General features: G+C 45.1%; 8 protein-coding genes across 8 annotated transcripts; 4 read left to right on the plus strand and 4 right to left on the minus strand.

Annotated features, from left to right (window-relative positions):
- Positions 1–354: 354 nt before the first annotated feature.
- Positions 355–2,025, minus strand: VTP01DRAFT_10817 (uncharacterized protein; the record flags this gene model as incomplete). The annotated part of the gene is made up of 1 exon (XM_069379221.1): positions 355–2,025. The coding sequence occupies one exon, from the start codon at positions 2,023–2,025 to the stop codon at positions 355–357; it is 1,671 nt and encodes a 556-aa protein (XP_069239217.1).
- A 145-nt stretch (positions 2,026–2,170) lies between these two features.
- VTP01DRAFT_10818 (uncharacterized protein) lies at positions 2,171–4,366 on the plus strand (the record flags this gene model as incomplete). The annotated part of the gene is made up of 1 exon (XM_069379222.1): positions 2,171–4,366. One exon carries the CDS (start codon positions 2,171–2,173, stop codon positions 4,364–4,366), a length of 2,196 nt encoding a protein of 731 aa, XP_069239218.1.
- A 131-nt stretch (positions 4,367–4,497) lies between these two features.
- VTP01DRAFT_10819 (uncharacterized protein) lies at positions 4,498–5,465 on the plus strand (the record flags this gene model as incomplete). The annotated part of the gene is made up of 4 exons (XM_069379223.1): positions 4,498–4,556; positions 4,615–4,685; positions 4,752–5,259; positions 5,318–5,465. The coding sequence occupies 4 exons, from the start codon at positions 4,498–4,500 to the stop codon at positions 5,463–5,465; spliced, it is 786 nt and encodes a 261-aa protein (XP_069239219.1).
- A 130-nt stretch (positions 5,466–5,595) lies between these two features.
- VTP01DRAFT_10820 (uncharacterized protein) lies at positions 5,596–6,986 on the plus strand (the record flags this gene model as incomplete). The annotated part of the gene is made up of 5 exons (XM_069379225.1): positions 5,596–5,732; positions 5,793–5,944; positions 6,031–6,524; positions 6,592–6,753; positions 6,825–6,986. The coding sequence occupies 5 exons, from the start codon at positions 5,596–5,598 to the stop codon at positions 6,984–6,986; spliced, it is 1,107 nt and encodes a 368-aa protein (XP_069239220.1).
- Positions 6,987–7,104: 118 nt separating this feature from the next.
- VTP01DRAFT_10821 (uncharacterized protein) lies at positions 7,105–8,305 on the minus strand (the record flags this gene model as incomplete). Its single annotated transcript, XM_069379226.1, has 4 exons — positions 7,105–7,195; positions 7,240–7,794; positions 7,859–7,979; positions 8,107–8,305. The coding sequence occupies 4 exons, from the start codon at positions 8,303–8,305 to the stop codon at positions 7,105–7,107; spliced, it is 966 nt and encodes a 321-aa protein (XP_069239221.1).
- Positions 8,306–8,632: 327 nt separating this feature from the next.
- Positions 8,633–11,774, minus strand: VTP01DRAFT_10822 (uncharacterized protein; the record flags this gene model as incomplete). The annotated part of the gene is made up of 14 exons (XM_069379227.1): positions 8,633–8,700; positions 8,764–8,851; positions 8,918–9,054; positions 9,131–9,614; positions 9,679–9,691; positions 9,834–9,984; positions 10,056–10,286; positions 10,355–10,507; positions 10,571–10,605; positions 10,673–10,917; positions 10,980–11,143; positions 11,199–11,226; positions 11,291–11,366; positions 11,677–11,774. The coding sequence occupies 14 exons, from the start codon at positions 11,772–11,774 to the stop codon at positions 8,633–8,635; spliced, it is 1,971 nt and encodes a 656-aa protein (XP_069239222.1).
- Positions 11,775–12,484: 710 nt separating this feature from the next.
- On the plus strand, positions 12,485–13,863 carry VTP01DRAFT_10823 (uncharacterized protein; the record flags this gene model as incomplete). The annotated part of the gene is made up of 3 exons (XM_069379228.1): positions 12,485–12,667; positions 12,727–12,938; positions 12,999–13,863. The coding sequence occupies 3 exons, from the start codon at positions 12,485–12,487 to the stop codon at positions 13,861–13,863; spliced, it is 1,260 nt and encodes a 419-aa protein (XP_069239223.1).
- Positions 13,864–13,896: 33 nt separating this feature from the next.
- On the minus strand, positions 13,897–16,387 carry VTP01DRAFT_10824 (uncharacterized protein; the record flags this gene model as incomplete). The annotated part of the gene is made up of 7 exons (XM_069379229.1): positions 13,897–14,345; positions 14,409–15,584; positions 15,638–15,733; positions 15,788–15,929; positions 15,984–16,088; positions 16,149–16,242; positions 16,302–16,387. 7 exons carry the CDS (start codon positions 16,385–16,387, stop codon positions 13,897–13,899), a joined length of 2,148 nt encoding a protein of 715 aa, XP_069239224.1.
- Positions 16,388–16,712: the final 325 nt, after the last annotated feature.

The raw sequence follows: 16,712 nt of genomic DNA on the forward strand, positions 1-16,712 counted from the left end.
ACGAAGATGACAATAAAGACGAAAGTACATTTGCTATCTGCGCATGCGGAAGAGTTTTAACATCTGGTTGGGACTGCTCAGATTGTCGAAGGAGCTGTCCACACTGTCGACGCGTACTATCTACTGACTTTGACGATTACTGCACTCGTTGCTTTCGGAAATGTGCTCTTCATGGTCTTTACAGACTACACCCTTTCCAAGTATCATGCCCTATCTGCTTTTCTTCGGCGTAGAAAACCGAACTGTATATTAATCTGTTTTTGCCTTCATACATGATTTATCGCTTGAGCTATTTTACAAAGAATGCAAAATTATTCGTATATGTATGTGTGTGCGATGCATATGTATTTCCACTCAAGCATTACTGCTCTGCTGCTGCTGCTGCTGCCGTCCCGGCTGTGATGTACGCCCTCGCATTTCCCTGGCATATGCATTGTACCAGTGCTCCTTGTCTGCTGTCGCTCGCCGCTTCACATAGTCGTCTGATAAGTCTTGTACGTGCCCGCGCTCGCCCTCATCCTGGAATCGACGTTTAGTGCGCTGAAGTGAACGATCAATAAACGAAGAAACCGCATGTTTATCGTCTTTTTCGACAAACTGCTGGATAACATCTGCTAGTTCATTTTCAGGCAGCAACTCGAGATTACGGCCAAGTAACTCGCCGACCAAATCTTCAACTCGCAGTGCATCCAGTCGCTCAGGCACAGACAGGCTCGCATCAGACACAATCTCCGCCGACCGCCGCTGCCGTGGCTCAGTGGTCCTACTTCGGTGGAACTGCAAAATATCTTTTGGATTTGCCACCCGGTTCGCAAACATTTGTCCAAACTTGAGCGTATTGAACGTCTCGAAGCCGCCGCTATAGTCAACACGGACTCGTATCAAAGGCAACGGCATCTCATCTGTCTGTTGCTCTTGGCTTTCATCATTATGGTTCTCTTCGTCTCGCTGCTGCTGCCACTCATCGTTTGCTCTCTGTATCAAATCTTCGACTACTTTGGTGAGGTATCGCTGGCACGCTTTTGTGTCTGATGGTCGTGTGAGTTCTCGGACTTTGGACAAAACGACTTGCGTGAACTGGAATGGACGGACTGTTCGTAGTCTAATAGGTTCTAGGGTATATTCGCGGCCGGTGATTTTAAGAAGACCGATATGTTTGGGTAATGCCTCGCCCGCGGCTAAGCTAGTAGCCACGGAAGAGCCGGGCTGTGTAATATCGAAACCGTTTATGCTATGTTCTGGTTCTATTCGACATTCATGCTCGTGACCCCAGATCACTAAGTCTAAAAATTCGTCCAAGAATTCTTCGGGTATATGTGATGTTGGTCCATGACGTGCTCGGTTTTGATGAAGAACAAAAACATTAAATGCATTGCGCAGCCATTCGCTACCAGCACCGTCTTCTCGAGGTCTTTTAAAGGATACATGTCCGTCTCTCCATGCTCTATGAAGTCTCTCGTCTCGAATGTTGCCCAGCCCATAGAGAGCGACTTGCGTGCTACCCTTTTGCAGCAAGATTGGATACAATTCAATCTTGTTGAAGTCATGGCATCTTCCAAAGTAGTTAGCAAGGCCAGTGCTCGAGAGGATATCCAAGGCACACAGATTCCCGAAACCAGCAGGATCATCGTGGTTACCGTGGATGGAAAAGATGGGATAGCTGACGTTGAGGTTGGGATCGAATACATTAGCAATATTGAACTGGTTTGCAAAGTTGATACTCTGATCGCTAGCGATCCAAAAGTTGCATGGTTTGTCACCGAAACAGTATCGTCGAACAAGGGTTGCTACTTCATGCAGACAGTTCTGTGAAGGCTTATTATGATGAAATAGATCTCCACCCAGGAGGATCAGATCCACGTTGTGTTTCTGTGCCTGTTGTAGCACTTCTTCGAATGCTCGAAAGGAGTCCTTGCCCCGAATAGGATCTGTCTCCAGAAATCCAACATGATTGTCTGTTGCAATTAGGATTTTCAATGTGTTTTCATCGTCTGATTCGCGTGCGCGTCTTCGTCGTGGTGGCATCGCAAGTTCTGGCAGGAAAACCCGGATTTCCTCCTCCAGCCGGCGTCAAGCCCCCAAATCCGGAAAGATGCTGTCAAAGGGAAAACAAAAAAGTCAAGAGTTTCAATCCCGCTTTGACTCGAAACGCATTGCCAGATCTTTTGCAATGGCGTCCCGGTGCCCGCTTGCGACGAACAAGATTCTTAGGCAAACAGTCGGCGTATATACTCGGCCGAATGCATTGTACAGTCGCAATAAACGTATATGGCTGCAGCAGATCGATCAACATGTTCTGACAAGTGGACAGTTAAACTGTATTGCACAGACACGAGTAAAATCCACACGGCCGAAAACAGAGGATGTCAGGGAGCTTTTGAAAACATTTACGGGTATCAAACCGGAAGAAGAAAGCCCTGAAGCACAATTCATAGCAACGGTGGCAAGACGTTCTCGAGAACAAAAAGCAAACGACAACGCCGTTGGATCCCAAGACGTTGACCGGGAAGAAATTCAAACTCTGGCAACAAATCGACCTATAGAGCAAGTTTGGGCAGAGTATCAGCAAAGGATCATGGAAGATAAAGAGTTGACGGATCAGGATTTCATCAGATTATGCATGGCCATCAAGAAGGAATTGAAGGGCAAAATTGCCATCCAGCGTCTGCAATCCGTGCTGCGCGAGATCCATCGACGCAAGAAAAATGAAAAGACATTTGTTCGTGCTTGCAACATGCTTATGCATTTATTTATTGTGCAAAACGACTTGAATTCTGCAAAATTGGTACTGGACGGTATGATGCAATCTAATTATACGCCGTCTGAAACAACCATCCGATCGCTTTTGTACGGCATATCAACCTTTGGCAACGTTGCAGATGTGCATGATTTATACAATCGGCTGAACGAGAAGGGGATTTGCCCTCGCACCGCCGAGTTTTATCGATTTTTAATTTTGACGTGCTCTCGACTGCATAACCTTCAGAGCGCTCGCGCCTACTTCGCAAAAGCATTGTCAGTTGAAGAATTGTCACAGGACGCAGATGTGTATCAAGCTATGTTCTTGGCTCTTAAAGATCACGGGAAAGCCGAAGATGCATTGGAGTTGTATGAAGATATGAAGAAACAAGGCATCAAGACGACAACGGCCACCTGTCACGTACTCCTCGAAACCCTACGCAAGAAAGGCGACATTGCAGCATGTGACAGACTATTTGAAGAAGCCGTACAATCCGGTGTCGAACTGAACGCGAGCCACTTTCTAGCAATGGGCTGGGAGCCCTTGAAAGCACTCGAAAAAATGAAGGAACTTGGAATACCTTGCAACACACGATCCTACAACACTTTCTTGTCAGACTATATAAAACGGAACGAGTTTATGGGAGCATTACAAATTTTCCAAAGCATGCGAAACTCGGATGTCGAGATGGATACAGCCACTTACAGCATGATCATCGATACCCTGGCAAAGGATCGAGAGCAGCCAGTAGAAGCCGTGTACGATCTCTACAGCGAAATGAAAGAGAATAACGTCGCACCGGACGTCCGAGTGTACACGTCGCTGCTCAATGCATGTGCACGTGAGGAAAATTACGAACGTGCGACGACATTCTTTCAAGAAATGCAAGAGCACAAAGTGGAACCTAATGTATATACATTTAATTCTATGTTCACGCTACTTGCACGGAAACAATTTGTGGGAGAAACTGACCGCGAAAATGCGAAACAATTATGGTTTTCAATGGAGAACTTTGGTGTGATACCCGACGTGCGAACGTACAATCTCTACTTATCTTTACTCTCAAAACTGGTGCGGTCACGCAAGACAGACCAGAAAATGTGGGAGATCGATGGCGGAACTGCATATCAAATGCCAGAAGTCGCCAAGCAAATGTCCCAGCTGTATAGGAGGATGCGCAACAGCAAACGTCCTTCGTGCAAACCGGATTTTGCAACTTATTCAATATTGATCAACAGCCTGGTATCCTGTGGACAGCTTCGATATGCAATGCAAGTATACGACGATGCCAAGATTGCACGAGTCAAGCTTCCCGTGGCTACGTACAACACGATGATGCGAGCCATGGAACGCGCCAAGCAAGTCCCTCAAATCATGAATATATGGCATGACATGAAGACGCAGGGTGTGGAACCTGATAATATTAGCTACTCTGTTGCCCTGGAAGCCTGCGAACAACTGGGTTTGCCTGAAACATTTGAAGCTATCCGTGCACAGAGGAAGAAGGATATTAATAGATTGATAGAGCTTGAGAAGCAGGAAGAAGCTCGCATTATTAGGGCAAAATCGCTGCGTGATGCCGTCATAGACAACAGTATGTACCCGTCTGAACCGATGAAACAGTAAAATTTTGCACCATACACGCATGCACAATTGTATCACAAATTGCACAAATTCGCGTTTGCCTTTAGAAGGCAATCGGAGCCGAATTTGCTTTGTCTTTGAGAAAAGTCGGAAAGTGTTGTAACATATTCACAATGGCAGACAAGTTACCAAAGAAAGGCAAGCTAGTGTTTAAAGGCGACAAGGAGCACAAGTAAGTGGCACGAGACCTTGTCATTTAACGGAACGTATCGTCTAAGTGGCGCTTCAAGAAAAAAGAAGCGAAAACGAACGAGCGATGACGATGCTGATCGCGCAACAGGCAGCAGCAGCTCAGATCAAGGCAAGTGCTGTTCACACTTCAAAGGGAGAAAAAGAAAAAGAAGTGATTAATTTGTCTATATTGCAGGTTGGGTTCGTGTCGAAAATCTGGATGATCTAGTAGGTCCATTGTTTATTACACATCCGAGCGATCCACCCGTCTGCCTTACGATTGACGACGACGATCGGTTGCTGGCGTATCCTTTACCGGACGAGCTTACAAAAGAACCGACGATCGTAAATCAAGTGTTCGTGGGTGCGCGCATAGTCGGCAGTAGCAATTCTTTCTCCTTAAAATCATGCAACCAAAAATACTTAAGCAGCGACAAGTTTGGAGTCGTGTCGGTCGACCGAGAAGCCGTGAGCGGTTTAGAAGAATGGAGTCCTACTATTACAGAAGCCGGTATAGCGTTCCAGAATGCGCACGGAAAGTTCTTGATGGTAGACGAAATTGCTGGAGGTGGACTCAAGATACGTGCCGACTCTGAAGAGATTGGATTCTGCGAGACGTTCCGTGTATTCTGCCAAGCTCGCTTCAGACGCAAAGTGAAACATGTAAAGAAGGATAAATCGGAGCCGAATGAGATCGAGCAAGTGTAAGTCACTGTACAATCAAACCGTAACTTTTGAATAGACTAAGTTGGCGCATAATAGGAAACGGTTCCAATCATGGGGAGGAGGACGTGTACATATGTCAAAGGAAGACAAGAAAGCACTGAAACAAGCAAAGGACGAAGGGCGACTAGCTGAAGTGATGTTGGACCGTAGAAGCAAAGTCAAATCAGATCGATACTGTAAATAAGATATTACAAAATCGCTGTGGAACCACCGTAACTTTGCAGTGGGAAAAAAAAAAGGACTGAAATTCTCCTTGTATAAAACATTTTCCCTTACCTCTTTTTCTTTCCTACGTTTTGGCAGTTTTGAACATTATGTACAGCAAACCTGTGTGTCTGGATGATTATGAAGAGTACGCAAGACGTACCATGCTGCCGTCATATTTTGGATTTTTCAGTAACGGAGCAGATGCTGAATGGACGCTCCGGCGCAACAAGCTTGCATACGAGCAGTAAGCCCATCTGGATAGATTGGATATACATTGGAATCGTCGCTGACGTGCAGTTTTGAGATTATTGATCAAGCCAAAAATACTAGTGAACGTGGAGAAGGTTGATACGTCCACTAGGCTATTAGGACATGCCATCAGTTCGCCTATATGCGTCGCACCTACCTCTGGGCACGCCCTGGCACATCACGACGGCGAAAAAGCAACAGCTAGAGGTAAATGAAAAGCTTGTGGGAAACATAGCTAGACAGTATTCATTGTTGATAATATCAATGCTTTTGGCAACGAATACACAACTTAGCCTGCGCTGCATTGAATACATGTTACTGCATGTCGAGCTACAGCAACTATGCAATGGAAACAGTGCTCGAACAAGCTGCAAAGGTCAATCCAAACGCTTTACAGTGGTTCCAGCTATATGTTATCCGAGACCGCGAAGTGACTCGAAACTTTGTCAAGCGAGCCGAAAGGGCAGGGTTCAAGGCACTCGTGGTCACCGTGGACAGACCGATTCACGGTCGGCGACTGGCCGAAATTCGCCAAAACTTTCATCTTCCGGAACATTTACAGTTTGGCAATTTCGGCCACAGAGGCGTTAACGGGTATTTCGGGGACGATATTGACCCGACACTCTGCTGGCAGGATATCGCTTGGCTCAAAACATTGACGCATTTGCCTATCATTGTCAAGGGCGTAATGCGTGCAGACGATGCAAAGCTGGCCATCGAAGCTGGCGTGGACGGCATCGTTGTCTCAAACCACGGTGGCAGACAGCTGGATACATGCCCTGCCCCGGTATGCTTCGAGAGACGGAAATCATGCAGTTGTAATTGTTGCTGACTGCCTAGGAATTTAATTTAAGCTCGAGATGCTACCCGAAATTGTGGATGCATGCAAGGGCACAAAAGTACAAGTGTACGTGGACGGAGGCATCCGACGAGGAACTGACGTGTTCAAGGCATTGGCGCTGGGTGTCAAGGCGGTATTCATCGGTCGCCCTGTGCTGTGGGGTTTGGCATACAAGGTATGATAATTTTTCCATTGTAAGTATGCTGCGATAAATGGCCAAATAATAAGATGATCGAATCTATGTAGGGCGAGCAAGGTGTCAAGCAAGTTTTGGAGCAACTTACAGCAGACTTTAAACTAGCCATGGCGCTTGCCGGTTGCAACAGTGTTGACCAGATCACATCCGATTACGTTGTGCCAGCTGAACATTTATTATTTTCACATACTCTAAAAAAATCACGGCTATAACCGTCTCCAGCGTCCGTCTGACTCTGCCAATCGTTTGGCTACAATGCAATAGATAGGTTCCTTGTCATATAAAGAGTGTGCTTTCAGCAGAGCTTTGAGCGCTAGTATGGAATTGATATCACCCTGTTCCAAAATTGCGCCTGTGCAAGGTTCCCAATCGCTGCGTGCGGTAGATGACATATTCCCGTCGTGATTTGGACAAGGGCAATCTAAAAGTATAAATGTACACAATGTAAACAAGTATTGAACTTGCAGAAGTTCGGGTTGTTCGCCGTAACGTGAACAAATAGTTTGCATTGCCAGCGCTGACTCCAAGAGCTGCACTGCTGCGAGCGATTTGTCTCCACTTGTCGCAACCAACAAGCCTGCTGCGATCCGTGCAAGCCTGCCTAGGCTAATGTCAGAGGAATTCATATATGCTGTGAGTAATTGCTTGTGTGTCTTCAATAGTCGCTTGCTAGCTTGCGAACTCGTCAGCCTATCTCCCATCCTGCCGCTAAATCGTGGATCGGATGCAATCAATTCAAAAATAACTTTTTCTTCTTTGGTCTCAGAACATTGCGGGAATGAACTGTCAATGCTCAACATATCTGATATGTCTGAATATGTGCTGGCGAGATAGGCCAATCCTTGAGCGACGACCAACGCTAAATCATGCTCGAGACCAAAGGTTAGATGGACCAATGGCTGGAGATGTGATCCGATAGATGCGTACAGCCGTCCACCAAGTAGATATTCATGCACAGCCTCGTCCATACCCTTTTCATGAATCTGATGAGCAAAGAATGCAAGATACGCTGCATAGAAACTGCATATACTCCACTATCAGCAAAGCCAATGTAGAAAACAGGATACACGATGAAGTTCCTAACCTGGAGTTGCCGAGATGCTCCCTCCAATTGTCTTTAGTGATCTCCATGGATATTGTAGACCGTAAAGGAACAAGGTCAGGCAGGATATTGTAGTAAGCTTTGATAGACTGTTCTTGCGTTGCTGACAGAGAAAGCAAACATTTAATAAGATAATCCTGATGTTTGTTTGTTTGTAACATATCTCCATCTGATAATTGATAACCAACCCCTTTTCCGCGCAATCGATATACTTTTGTAACCAAACTCACCTCCAAGTTCATACAATGCTGCAAGTGTACGGTAGAGTACATTGGTCTTATCTTGATTCTCCATTTCATACAGCCTGTGGTTGTCGTGGACCAAGGTTTCCAAGAGCGGCTGGAAAATCGAATAGCGATTGTCGGCACTGTCTGGTTTATTCAATAGATCGAATGAGCTGAATCTCGCGATGAATCCTATACTGGACATGATGCTAGGTTATCTCCAGCTGCGGATGAAGAAATACAGAGTCCATCTCTCGACATCTTTTATACAGGAGCGTACAAGGGGGTTGATCAGGTCCTTGACCCTCGTCGTATAAAAGGAAAATATCCGAGACAGAATGCTGTCTTGACTCGCTGCATGCTGGTTATAAACTTGGAAAACTGGAATGGAAGAAAGATACTGCCCTTACATCCTTCACCGTGACATATGGTATATCAATATTACAAATGCTTCCCGGGAAATATATATATATATGTTTATTGGGGATAGAAGGGGGATAAAAGATAAAGAGTAGGGATGATCTGATTTAAGTTAGACGTTATTTTGCAGTGCCATTCCAGATGTCTGCCGCGGTTCAACTGAAGGATACTCGTTCATGTCTTTAACGCCCTGTAAAATACGTTAAGTATCACCGATTACTTTTTGGAATATCTGTTGCTTACGGAGAAGTTGAAGCTTTCTTCGTTGGAAGTATAGCGACGTACAAGCTTCATCTGCTTCCCACGCAGAAGATTTACCAGGCTCAGCATTCTAAGAGAAGAGCATCGCACTAGTTACTAAATGAACAAGCCCTTTATGAGACCACCTTTAACTTACCGTGTTAAACCATTGAGCACGGTATATGGTTCCCTTGTAAAGAGTTCGGGCGTTTGTCAAATACACCTTGTTTTGCTTCCATACTTGCGCAAGATTCGCTTCGCAATTCTCACTACCGATATTGCGTTTCAGGGGAGCTTTGGGAAGATATGTGCATATACGTTATATGCATTAGAAATCAATTTCGATTAAATAGAATATGTAAAAGCTTACCAGCTTTGGCGGCAGCTGCTGAATCGGCCGTGCATGCACCTTGAGATTTCCAAACACCGCTGCTTCCACCAGGCACATCGTTGTATGACCATTGGGAAGCAACCCATACTTTGTTGCCGTATACAACCTTCGATCCTTGGGTGTAGGTCTCGGTCGCGGACCAAGCAGAGACACCATTGCAAGAACCAGAGCCGCCATTCCCATATGAAGAGGTTGTTGTAGGGGAAATTGTCGCAGTGGTCGTCGTAGTAGAAGGTTCGAGGGTCTTTGTCGTTGTAGTAGGAGCAGAGGTTGGTGTCTCCGATGCTGTTTCCGTAGTACTAATTGGGCCAGCAGAAGTACTGGTAAAAGCTTTGCTTGTAGACACTGTTGAGCTACCAGAGCTGCTGGAATCACCGCCACTGCTGCCACCTTTGCATGCGCTTGTTGGAATCCAATTGCCGCCAGCATCCGCTTTGGGAGCTTCTGAAGCAGACCATTTTGCCTAGGATTAGAAAAGAATCAATATTTTGCTGCATACATTATACGATTTTCTTTAGGGAACTCACCGTCCAGATGTATCTACTCAGCGGAAAAAATCGCCGAACACCCCCATTAATGCTGTGCTACTTGCCATCTCTATATATTTCAACTTACCCACTGGATTAGGAATATCGCAATTAGTCAATGAAATGTAATATCCAAGGCAATGATTTGGACTTACTTGTACGAAACTTTCTGACCAGCGCTGTAGGTCTTACCAGACTCCCAGGCTGGGGCACTGCATTCGGGATATGTGAATCCCTTGCTACAACCACCCATGGACGATTTGATTCCGGCGTGGATCTTTCCATTGGCGTATGCTTGAGAAGCATCTATTGTTTATCATTGTTTAGCAGCGAATGCTTGTAAATAGCAGGTAATTGGCAGGCATTCTTTCTCTTACCCCAGAACATGACTCCTCCGAAACTCGGGAATGATTTTTGTGTGTCCTCTGCAATTTTTTGCAAGGTAGAACCGGAAACATAACCTCCACCAGCGGCAGAACTGCTTGCAGGTGCACCAATGTAAACCTTGACATCCTTGTTCGGCGAGATGTTTTGAGCCCAGTAGTCCCATAGTCCATAGTTCCAGTTATTCGCTTGACCGTACGTTTGGAGACCGCAAGGGTTATTATCTAGTTAAGCAGCGGCAATTTCAGTACTTCCATCCATTAGTTTTCAAGGTTTGCTTTCACAGACTTACAAAATTGAACGTAAATTGCGTCGAATGGGTAGTTGTTAATAGTATTTCCCAAGTTTGCATCTGGGTAGACACATTGAGGAGCTGCAGTCACGTAGTATTTCTTGCTACTGCTGCTAAAATGGGAATCCAGCTTCTTGAGGAAAGATGTATAGTCTACAGAGATGTGGTCAGACACGAACTAACATTTGCAGATGTATGCGAATATTGATTGCTTACAATTGGAGCCACCGCCTTCGATATCCAAATCAATGCTAAAATTAGTTGCATATTAGTCTCCACGCATCCAATTGAATCAGAAATGAAGCAATGATAAGGTACCCGTCTAGAATGGCTTTTCCGAAAGGACGAGTCGAGGAAGAGCCGCCCAAGAATACGTTCCAGATCGTGTCAGCAAATTCAGTAGCTTGACTGTCAGATTGGAAACCGACACCACCAGTGGCGCCTCCGAGAGAAAGTGTGAGAGCCTTGCCCTTGCTTTGACAGTATTCAATGTCCTCTGCTAGAGCACTGCAGTTTGGAAGTTCAGTTTCCGGGAATGTGGAGTTATCGACATTGTTGCAAGTCTATTGTTACAATTATAATGAGCTGTAAAGTTCATGTAAGCAGAATACAATGAGGCACCTACGTTAGCAAGGTTAATGCTAGGCAGACCATCCTTGCTGAAGAAGGTTGTCAAGAAGGCAATGGGGATGATATCGATGGAATCGTCATCGCAGTAGTATTTGAGAGACTTTTGCCAATTAGCCTTGTCAGCAGCGTTTGTAGCGCCGTAAGAATTCTGACCCCAGTCTAACGAGGTCAGTTAGTAAGAAGCGTCAAGAAATTGAATGGACAGCAGACTTACACATTGCAATGTTGTTATTGCAGTCGTTCTGCATCGTCATGAAACGTCAATCCATCAAACATCTTCTTGACGCACAGTTTCTAGAAACGTACCTGGAATGCATTGGCACCCATAAAAGTCCCGATTGCAGCTGAGAGCAGTAAAGCGCGAGATATGGTGAACATCCTGCTTTGGTTCGGTGTTGTCAGGAGGTAGAGATACAAAGAAAAAAGAAAGAAGTTGGGACGCGACTCAGAGCTCGGGTTTAAATATCCATCGCTTACGAACGCGTAAAGAAATCATCGTCATCTCAACTGCCCTGACCGCTACAAAAAAGAATGCGTGCGAAGGTCGAGCAGAGCTTTGTGCCGCCTCATTGCAGGATTTTTTGAGGAACTACAGTACTCAGGGACGGTATCATGTGGATTAAGTAATATACAAAGGGTCAGCATAGTAAGCAGAACGAAATGATAAGGTTCAATCCCTTTCTTTCCCGCACTTCGTATAACTGTCGGGCACCAGGGCCGCTTGCATAAGACAACTTGCAAGATCAGGGTCGACGTTACATGGCACGAACTCAATAATGCGGGACGGCATTAAGTAATTAACGTTTCAGTATCACGATCAATTGTTCTATTACACAAGATGCCCAGCTGTATGTAATGTATCCGCGTTACAAATTGTCACACTGGCAATTGGTAGAAACTAGCGCCACGCGTATGTTACAACATGCTTTTCGTACCTGGAACAAACAACATATGAAAGTACAGGTTAGCATCACGATCTTGTGCTTACTGAGAGTCTAGAGATTCAATAAGTGAAGCTATGAATTGGTACTACATTGAGGTCAGCAGATCGTGTCTTATCAGTGTCGCCTGTGAAAGCATAAGCGGGGTAGTCAGGGTGCATAGGTGATTAAGTAATATCATCGTTGCCAGAGAAGCGCGTTCTCTGACACAAGTTCAACAAGTTGGTATAACGTGAGGTCAACTGATTCAAAAATACCAAGGAAAAGGGTTGTTCTGAAGCTATCGTAACGATCTTACTGTATGGAAGCATATGCGCGTGCATAATTGTTTGTTGTTTAGATAGGACGGCGCTTTGTAGTGTCTATCAAGAAAAAAGAATGGAGATAATGCATGCTTCTTATTGTAAGCTACGGCGACCGGTGACAATAACTCAATAATTGTCCTCATCAATTTAGGGACCCTGAAAGGGGTCCTTGATTCTCATGGACCGAAGTCGTACAACCCGACATTGTCGGATTCAACTGAGAATGGCTTTTGTGCACCCTTTCTAAGCAGCATATGTTGCGGTCACTGCTACACAATCTTGAACGATGGTCACCAGCACGATCACCGCGAGGGATTGTGAATTTCCTGCGGCTACTGTGGATTTTGGCCTTACTGCACGGAGAGTACCTGATTTTTCTACGGGCAGCGTGGAATTGCAGTCCATGGCCTCACCGTAGCCACAGGACTGCAGACGGCGTAGGTTAACTCCACACAAGCTTTTCGTCGCTGCGACATTCTGACTCGTTAACTTGTAGTCACTCGACCGGCTGCTACTTGTGGGCGATCCTCAGCTTACCGACCCTTTCTCATACGACCGCGCTGGTATTTTACTACGTATCTCCGAGTTTTACAGCGACATGTATATGCGACGGAATTATCGCCACCTCATCCGCTGGCTTCGTCCAGATGGAACAATATTTATGGGAGATCTTATGGACGGAGGACGAGAATGGAAGCAAGATGATGGGTTTGTTACCTTTTTCCAGGTTACTATTGTAATATAGTTACTAAGAGCTGGATTTATCAGATGGAAGAACGAAGCTGCGAGGTTTCGAAAAGTTTTCCCATCAGACAAACCGCAATTCTTCATGGTTGGGAACCACGACATTGGTTTCGGCAACGGTATTCAAGAACACACTGTTGAGCGATTTCAAACTGAATACGGTCCTACCTCTTACATTTTCAAGACAACCCGTTACAGTATAATCGTGATTGATACCGTATCCCTCAGTGCTACGAAAGACTTGGCTAGTAAAAAACAAGCACTCGATGTTCTGAGGCAGGCTTTACCACCTCATCCACGGATCCTATTTACACATGTGCCTCTTTACCGACCGGATAATACATTCTGTGGTCAAGACAGGCAACATGCATCACCTATTCAACAAGGTCGTGGCTATCAATATCAAAACTTGGTTGAACAGCGTCTTTCCTCAAAGCTCCTCGAGCACATCAAACCCGTGGCAGTCTTTTCAGGAGATGATCATGACTACTGCGCGGTTTGGCACACGTTGCCTAGCAGCCAGGATCAAGTAATTGAAGTATCAGTACCGACCTTTAGTATGGCGCAAGGACTGCTATATCCTGGAGCCATGTTGCTTGATTTGTCTCCATCATCCACTGGTGAAGACTTTTTGGCTACAAAGCTATGTTGGCTTCCAAATCAAATTGCAATATTCATGGGATACGCATATCTAGCTATATGCAGCTTAATCGTACTCGCTGCAATCCACATTATTCGGAGTAGACGACAGCAATCTTTATACAGCAAAGAATTACTGACGCCGTTCAATGTCAAGCGAAAACCTAAGGAAACTCGATTTGTGAAGGACGTTGTTGACATCGTTACAGTGGGCGTGGCCATGTACATTTTTTGCATAATTTTTCTTTAGGATACCATTGATTGCCATTTTTATTATTAAACACTAATCGGCTCGAATATCGGTCAATACAGTTAAAATGTATTTTGAAAGTTTGGGTCGTTGGATCGCCAGCGCCATTAATTCGCTCTCGTGTGGCAAGTAAAGGGAATGGTGCTCCTTGAACCGTACCAAGTTACGTAGTAATAAGGCCGCTGTTAATGGTACGCCAGATACTTCTGAGTCGTCTATTGGTATTTTTGCTATCGTAAAGTCATCTTTTCTAGCGCGTTGTTGTTTCCGTATTTTGCCTGCAAAATGTGTACGCATGTGATTTATGATTGTGCTTTTGTTCTTAAAGCCATTGCGGTCGCAGCTCATCCACCGGCAAGTGTACTGCTGCTCTTTTTCGTCTTCCTCTTTTGATGGTTCCAAGTGGGTTGAGACAATGTGTCGATGGAGATCTGCGTCAGTTTCAAAAGTTTCTGAACAGTCCTTCCAGTGGCATTTAACAGCTGTGTATGTAAACCATGAGCAACGCGTGTTCCTTCCAAATCGATACATGTTTAGATGCTTACGTTCTGGTACTTTCTTGGGAGCGTATTTGATATTCCGTAAGATGAGTTCATCCATGGGACAAGTGTTATTCTGTACGCTCTTCTCCACTGATTGCGGCTGCGGATATGCAATCTTGAGTACTGTGTAAAATTCCTTGATGCCTAATGGTTTGTCTTTGCCGAATAATTCGCGATAAGTCGTAAACAATTCCTTCAAAGGGATAGCATCGTCTATTGTCGCTGATATAAGTTTTTCCTTTATCCAACCCAAGCACCGATATGGTTCGTCCAAATGCATATAATCCGTCAAGTCCGGGATTATTGGTGGCACCTGCGACTTGCTTTTTGCCAACAATGCGGCAGGTAAGCCATGTACAGTGCTATTGAGCGTTGATGACTGTGGCGCTAACTTGGATTTATACGAAAGGTAGCCGGTCAGTAAGCCGATCAAATTGCCTGGATAGCTCCTCACTAGTTCTGTGGAAAAGCTGCCACGTAAACTAGAGCACTGATAAAAGTACTCGAGAGTAGCTGCCACTAATTCCTCGTCATCCACCAGCAAAAATTGTATCATGCGGTCGAGAATATGCTTGTCGCCAACACCTAGCACACGTTCATTGACTTCGGTGACCGCTACGCGGGTCAAAGCTCGGATAGCTCCCAAAATGAGTGCACGGTCGTTGGTATACAAGAGCCACGTCATAGCCATCAGATACGGATCAGAGGGATTGGCTACCATGATCTGCGGTGCAATATTCTCCATTATATCAAGGCAATGTCGACTTAGTTCAGCGTACTGAGAGTCTGGAGGAAGTGCCAAACCCATCATTAGCAGATGCCGTAATGTTTCGTGATGTGCTAGCCGCCGTATGTTCATATCGATAAAGGAGAAATTCCGTATAATGTGAAAGACTTGCAGTACACGTTCCAGCATCTCTTGGCCTTTCTTGCTGCAAAACATGTCTTCAGCAGGAGATCGTTCGGCATTGGTCAAGATAGGTTTTACGTGACTTTCGAAGAATGGTAGGGCGAATTCGATAAGATGATCGAGAAGTGCTGGCATGTAATCGATGTTGAATGCGTCTGCGCTGTATGAAAACTTTACAAGCGTGTTAAATGCCCAATCGATTTCGTTCGGTAGCGTGGATTTAAGGGCTAACTGTATACGTGTCCGAAACTCCTCATCGATGAAAGGCGCTACAAATGTATATTAGCTACAATGTCCATGATTCATCACAGTTAATACTTACACGGTGGAACAAAAACCCCGTTAGGCATCGCTTGGATCGGCGGTTGGATGTAAGTCGGCTGCTGCTGCACAGGTGGCCGGGCTTGCTGTGTAAATGCTATGCTGACCGATTAGATATCTCCACAGAAAGATCTGAAATACGCAAATTTACCTGTAGCAGTCTGTCGATCGCGTGGACGCATAGCAAGTGGTGCTGGTGATGAAGTACGGGCATGTCCTTTCTGCGACTGTTCAAGATGCTCCCGCGGCGGTTCCCAAGTCCTTTTCCAATAAGTCTCCTCTTCCCAACCAAGCTATATACCAAATTAATAACATATATAAATTTAACCCATTTTCTAGCATGTTACCAAGTTCTTCGTATACACTGCTTTTAGAATATATGCACTATTCGTGCAAGTCGGTGGAAAGTCGAAAGGATCGCCAACTTGCTTCCAACCTCGATTTTGAGTAACCTTTTGATCAAGGAAGAATCATGAGAGCCCAGCGCTAATCTACTGATCATTGATGTCTACCTTTTCATATCCTCCTGCTTCCATCACTGTTTTGTAAATTTTCAACAGATCTAGCTTCTTGCCGCCCAGTACAGGTTCAGCTTGCAAAGTCGTTCTTATGTAACGCGTTAAATCATGGACGATCAAGCTCTCTGAGACATTGTATACGCGTACCCTTTCCGCTCATGGAACTCTCGAAGCTGACGCATGAATTCTTCATACTCGGGCGTTCGTTCAATGGCCTCTACGGGCTGTGACATTGGTAACTGCGCAGGAAAAGAGGCCTGTTCTCTGACCGCTCTTTTGACTTGCGGACTTCACAAAGCCAGAAGCAGGAAAAAGACGTGTTTTACAGAGAGGCTTTCAAAGTTTAACTTGTGAGTAGTCTTGTAACTATATACGATGCAAAGACTACAAGGAAAATACAATGTCAGTGCACATCCGGCAAAATCTAGTTATTTGCTTCCATATTACAACTTCCTTCACATCCAGCCTAGTACAGTAGATAATTTGTATAAAGGTAATGAGGAGCTTTGCGCGATGCATTGATCAGAACTGTGAACTTATAGGTTTTCAACATAAACC

The sequence above is a fragment of the Rhizomucor pusillus genome (assembly GCF_041956525.1).
Source record: "Rhizomucor pusillus strain CBS 183.67 unplaced genomic scaffold VTP01scaffold_9, whole genome shotgun sequence".
In the NCBI taxonomy this organism is placed as follows: Eukaryota; Fungi; Mucoromycota; class Mucoromycetes; order Mucorales; family Lichtheimiaceae; genus Rhizomucor; species Rhizomucor pusillus.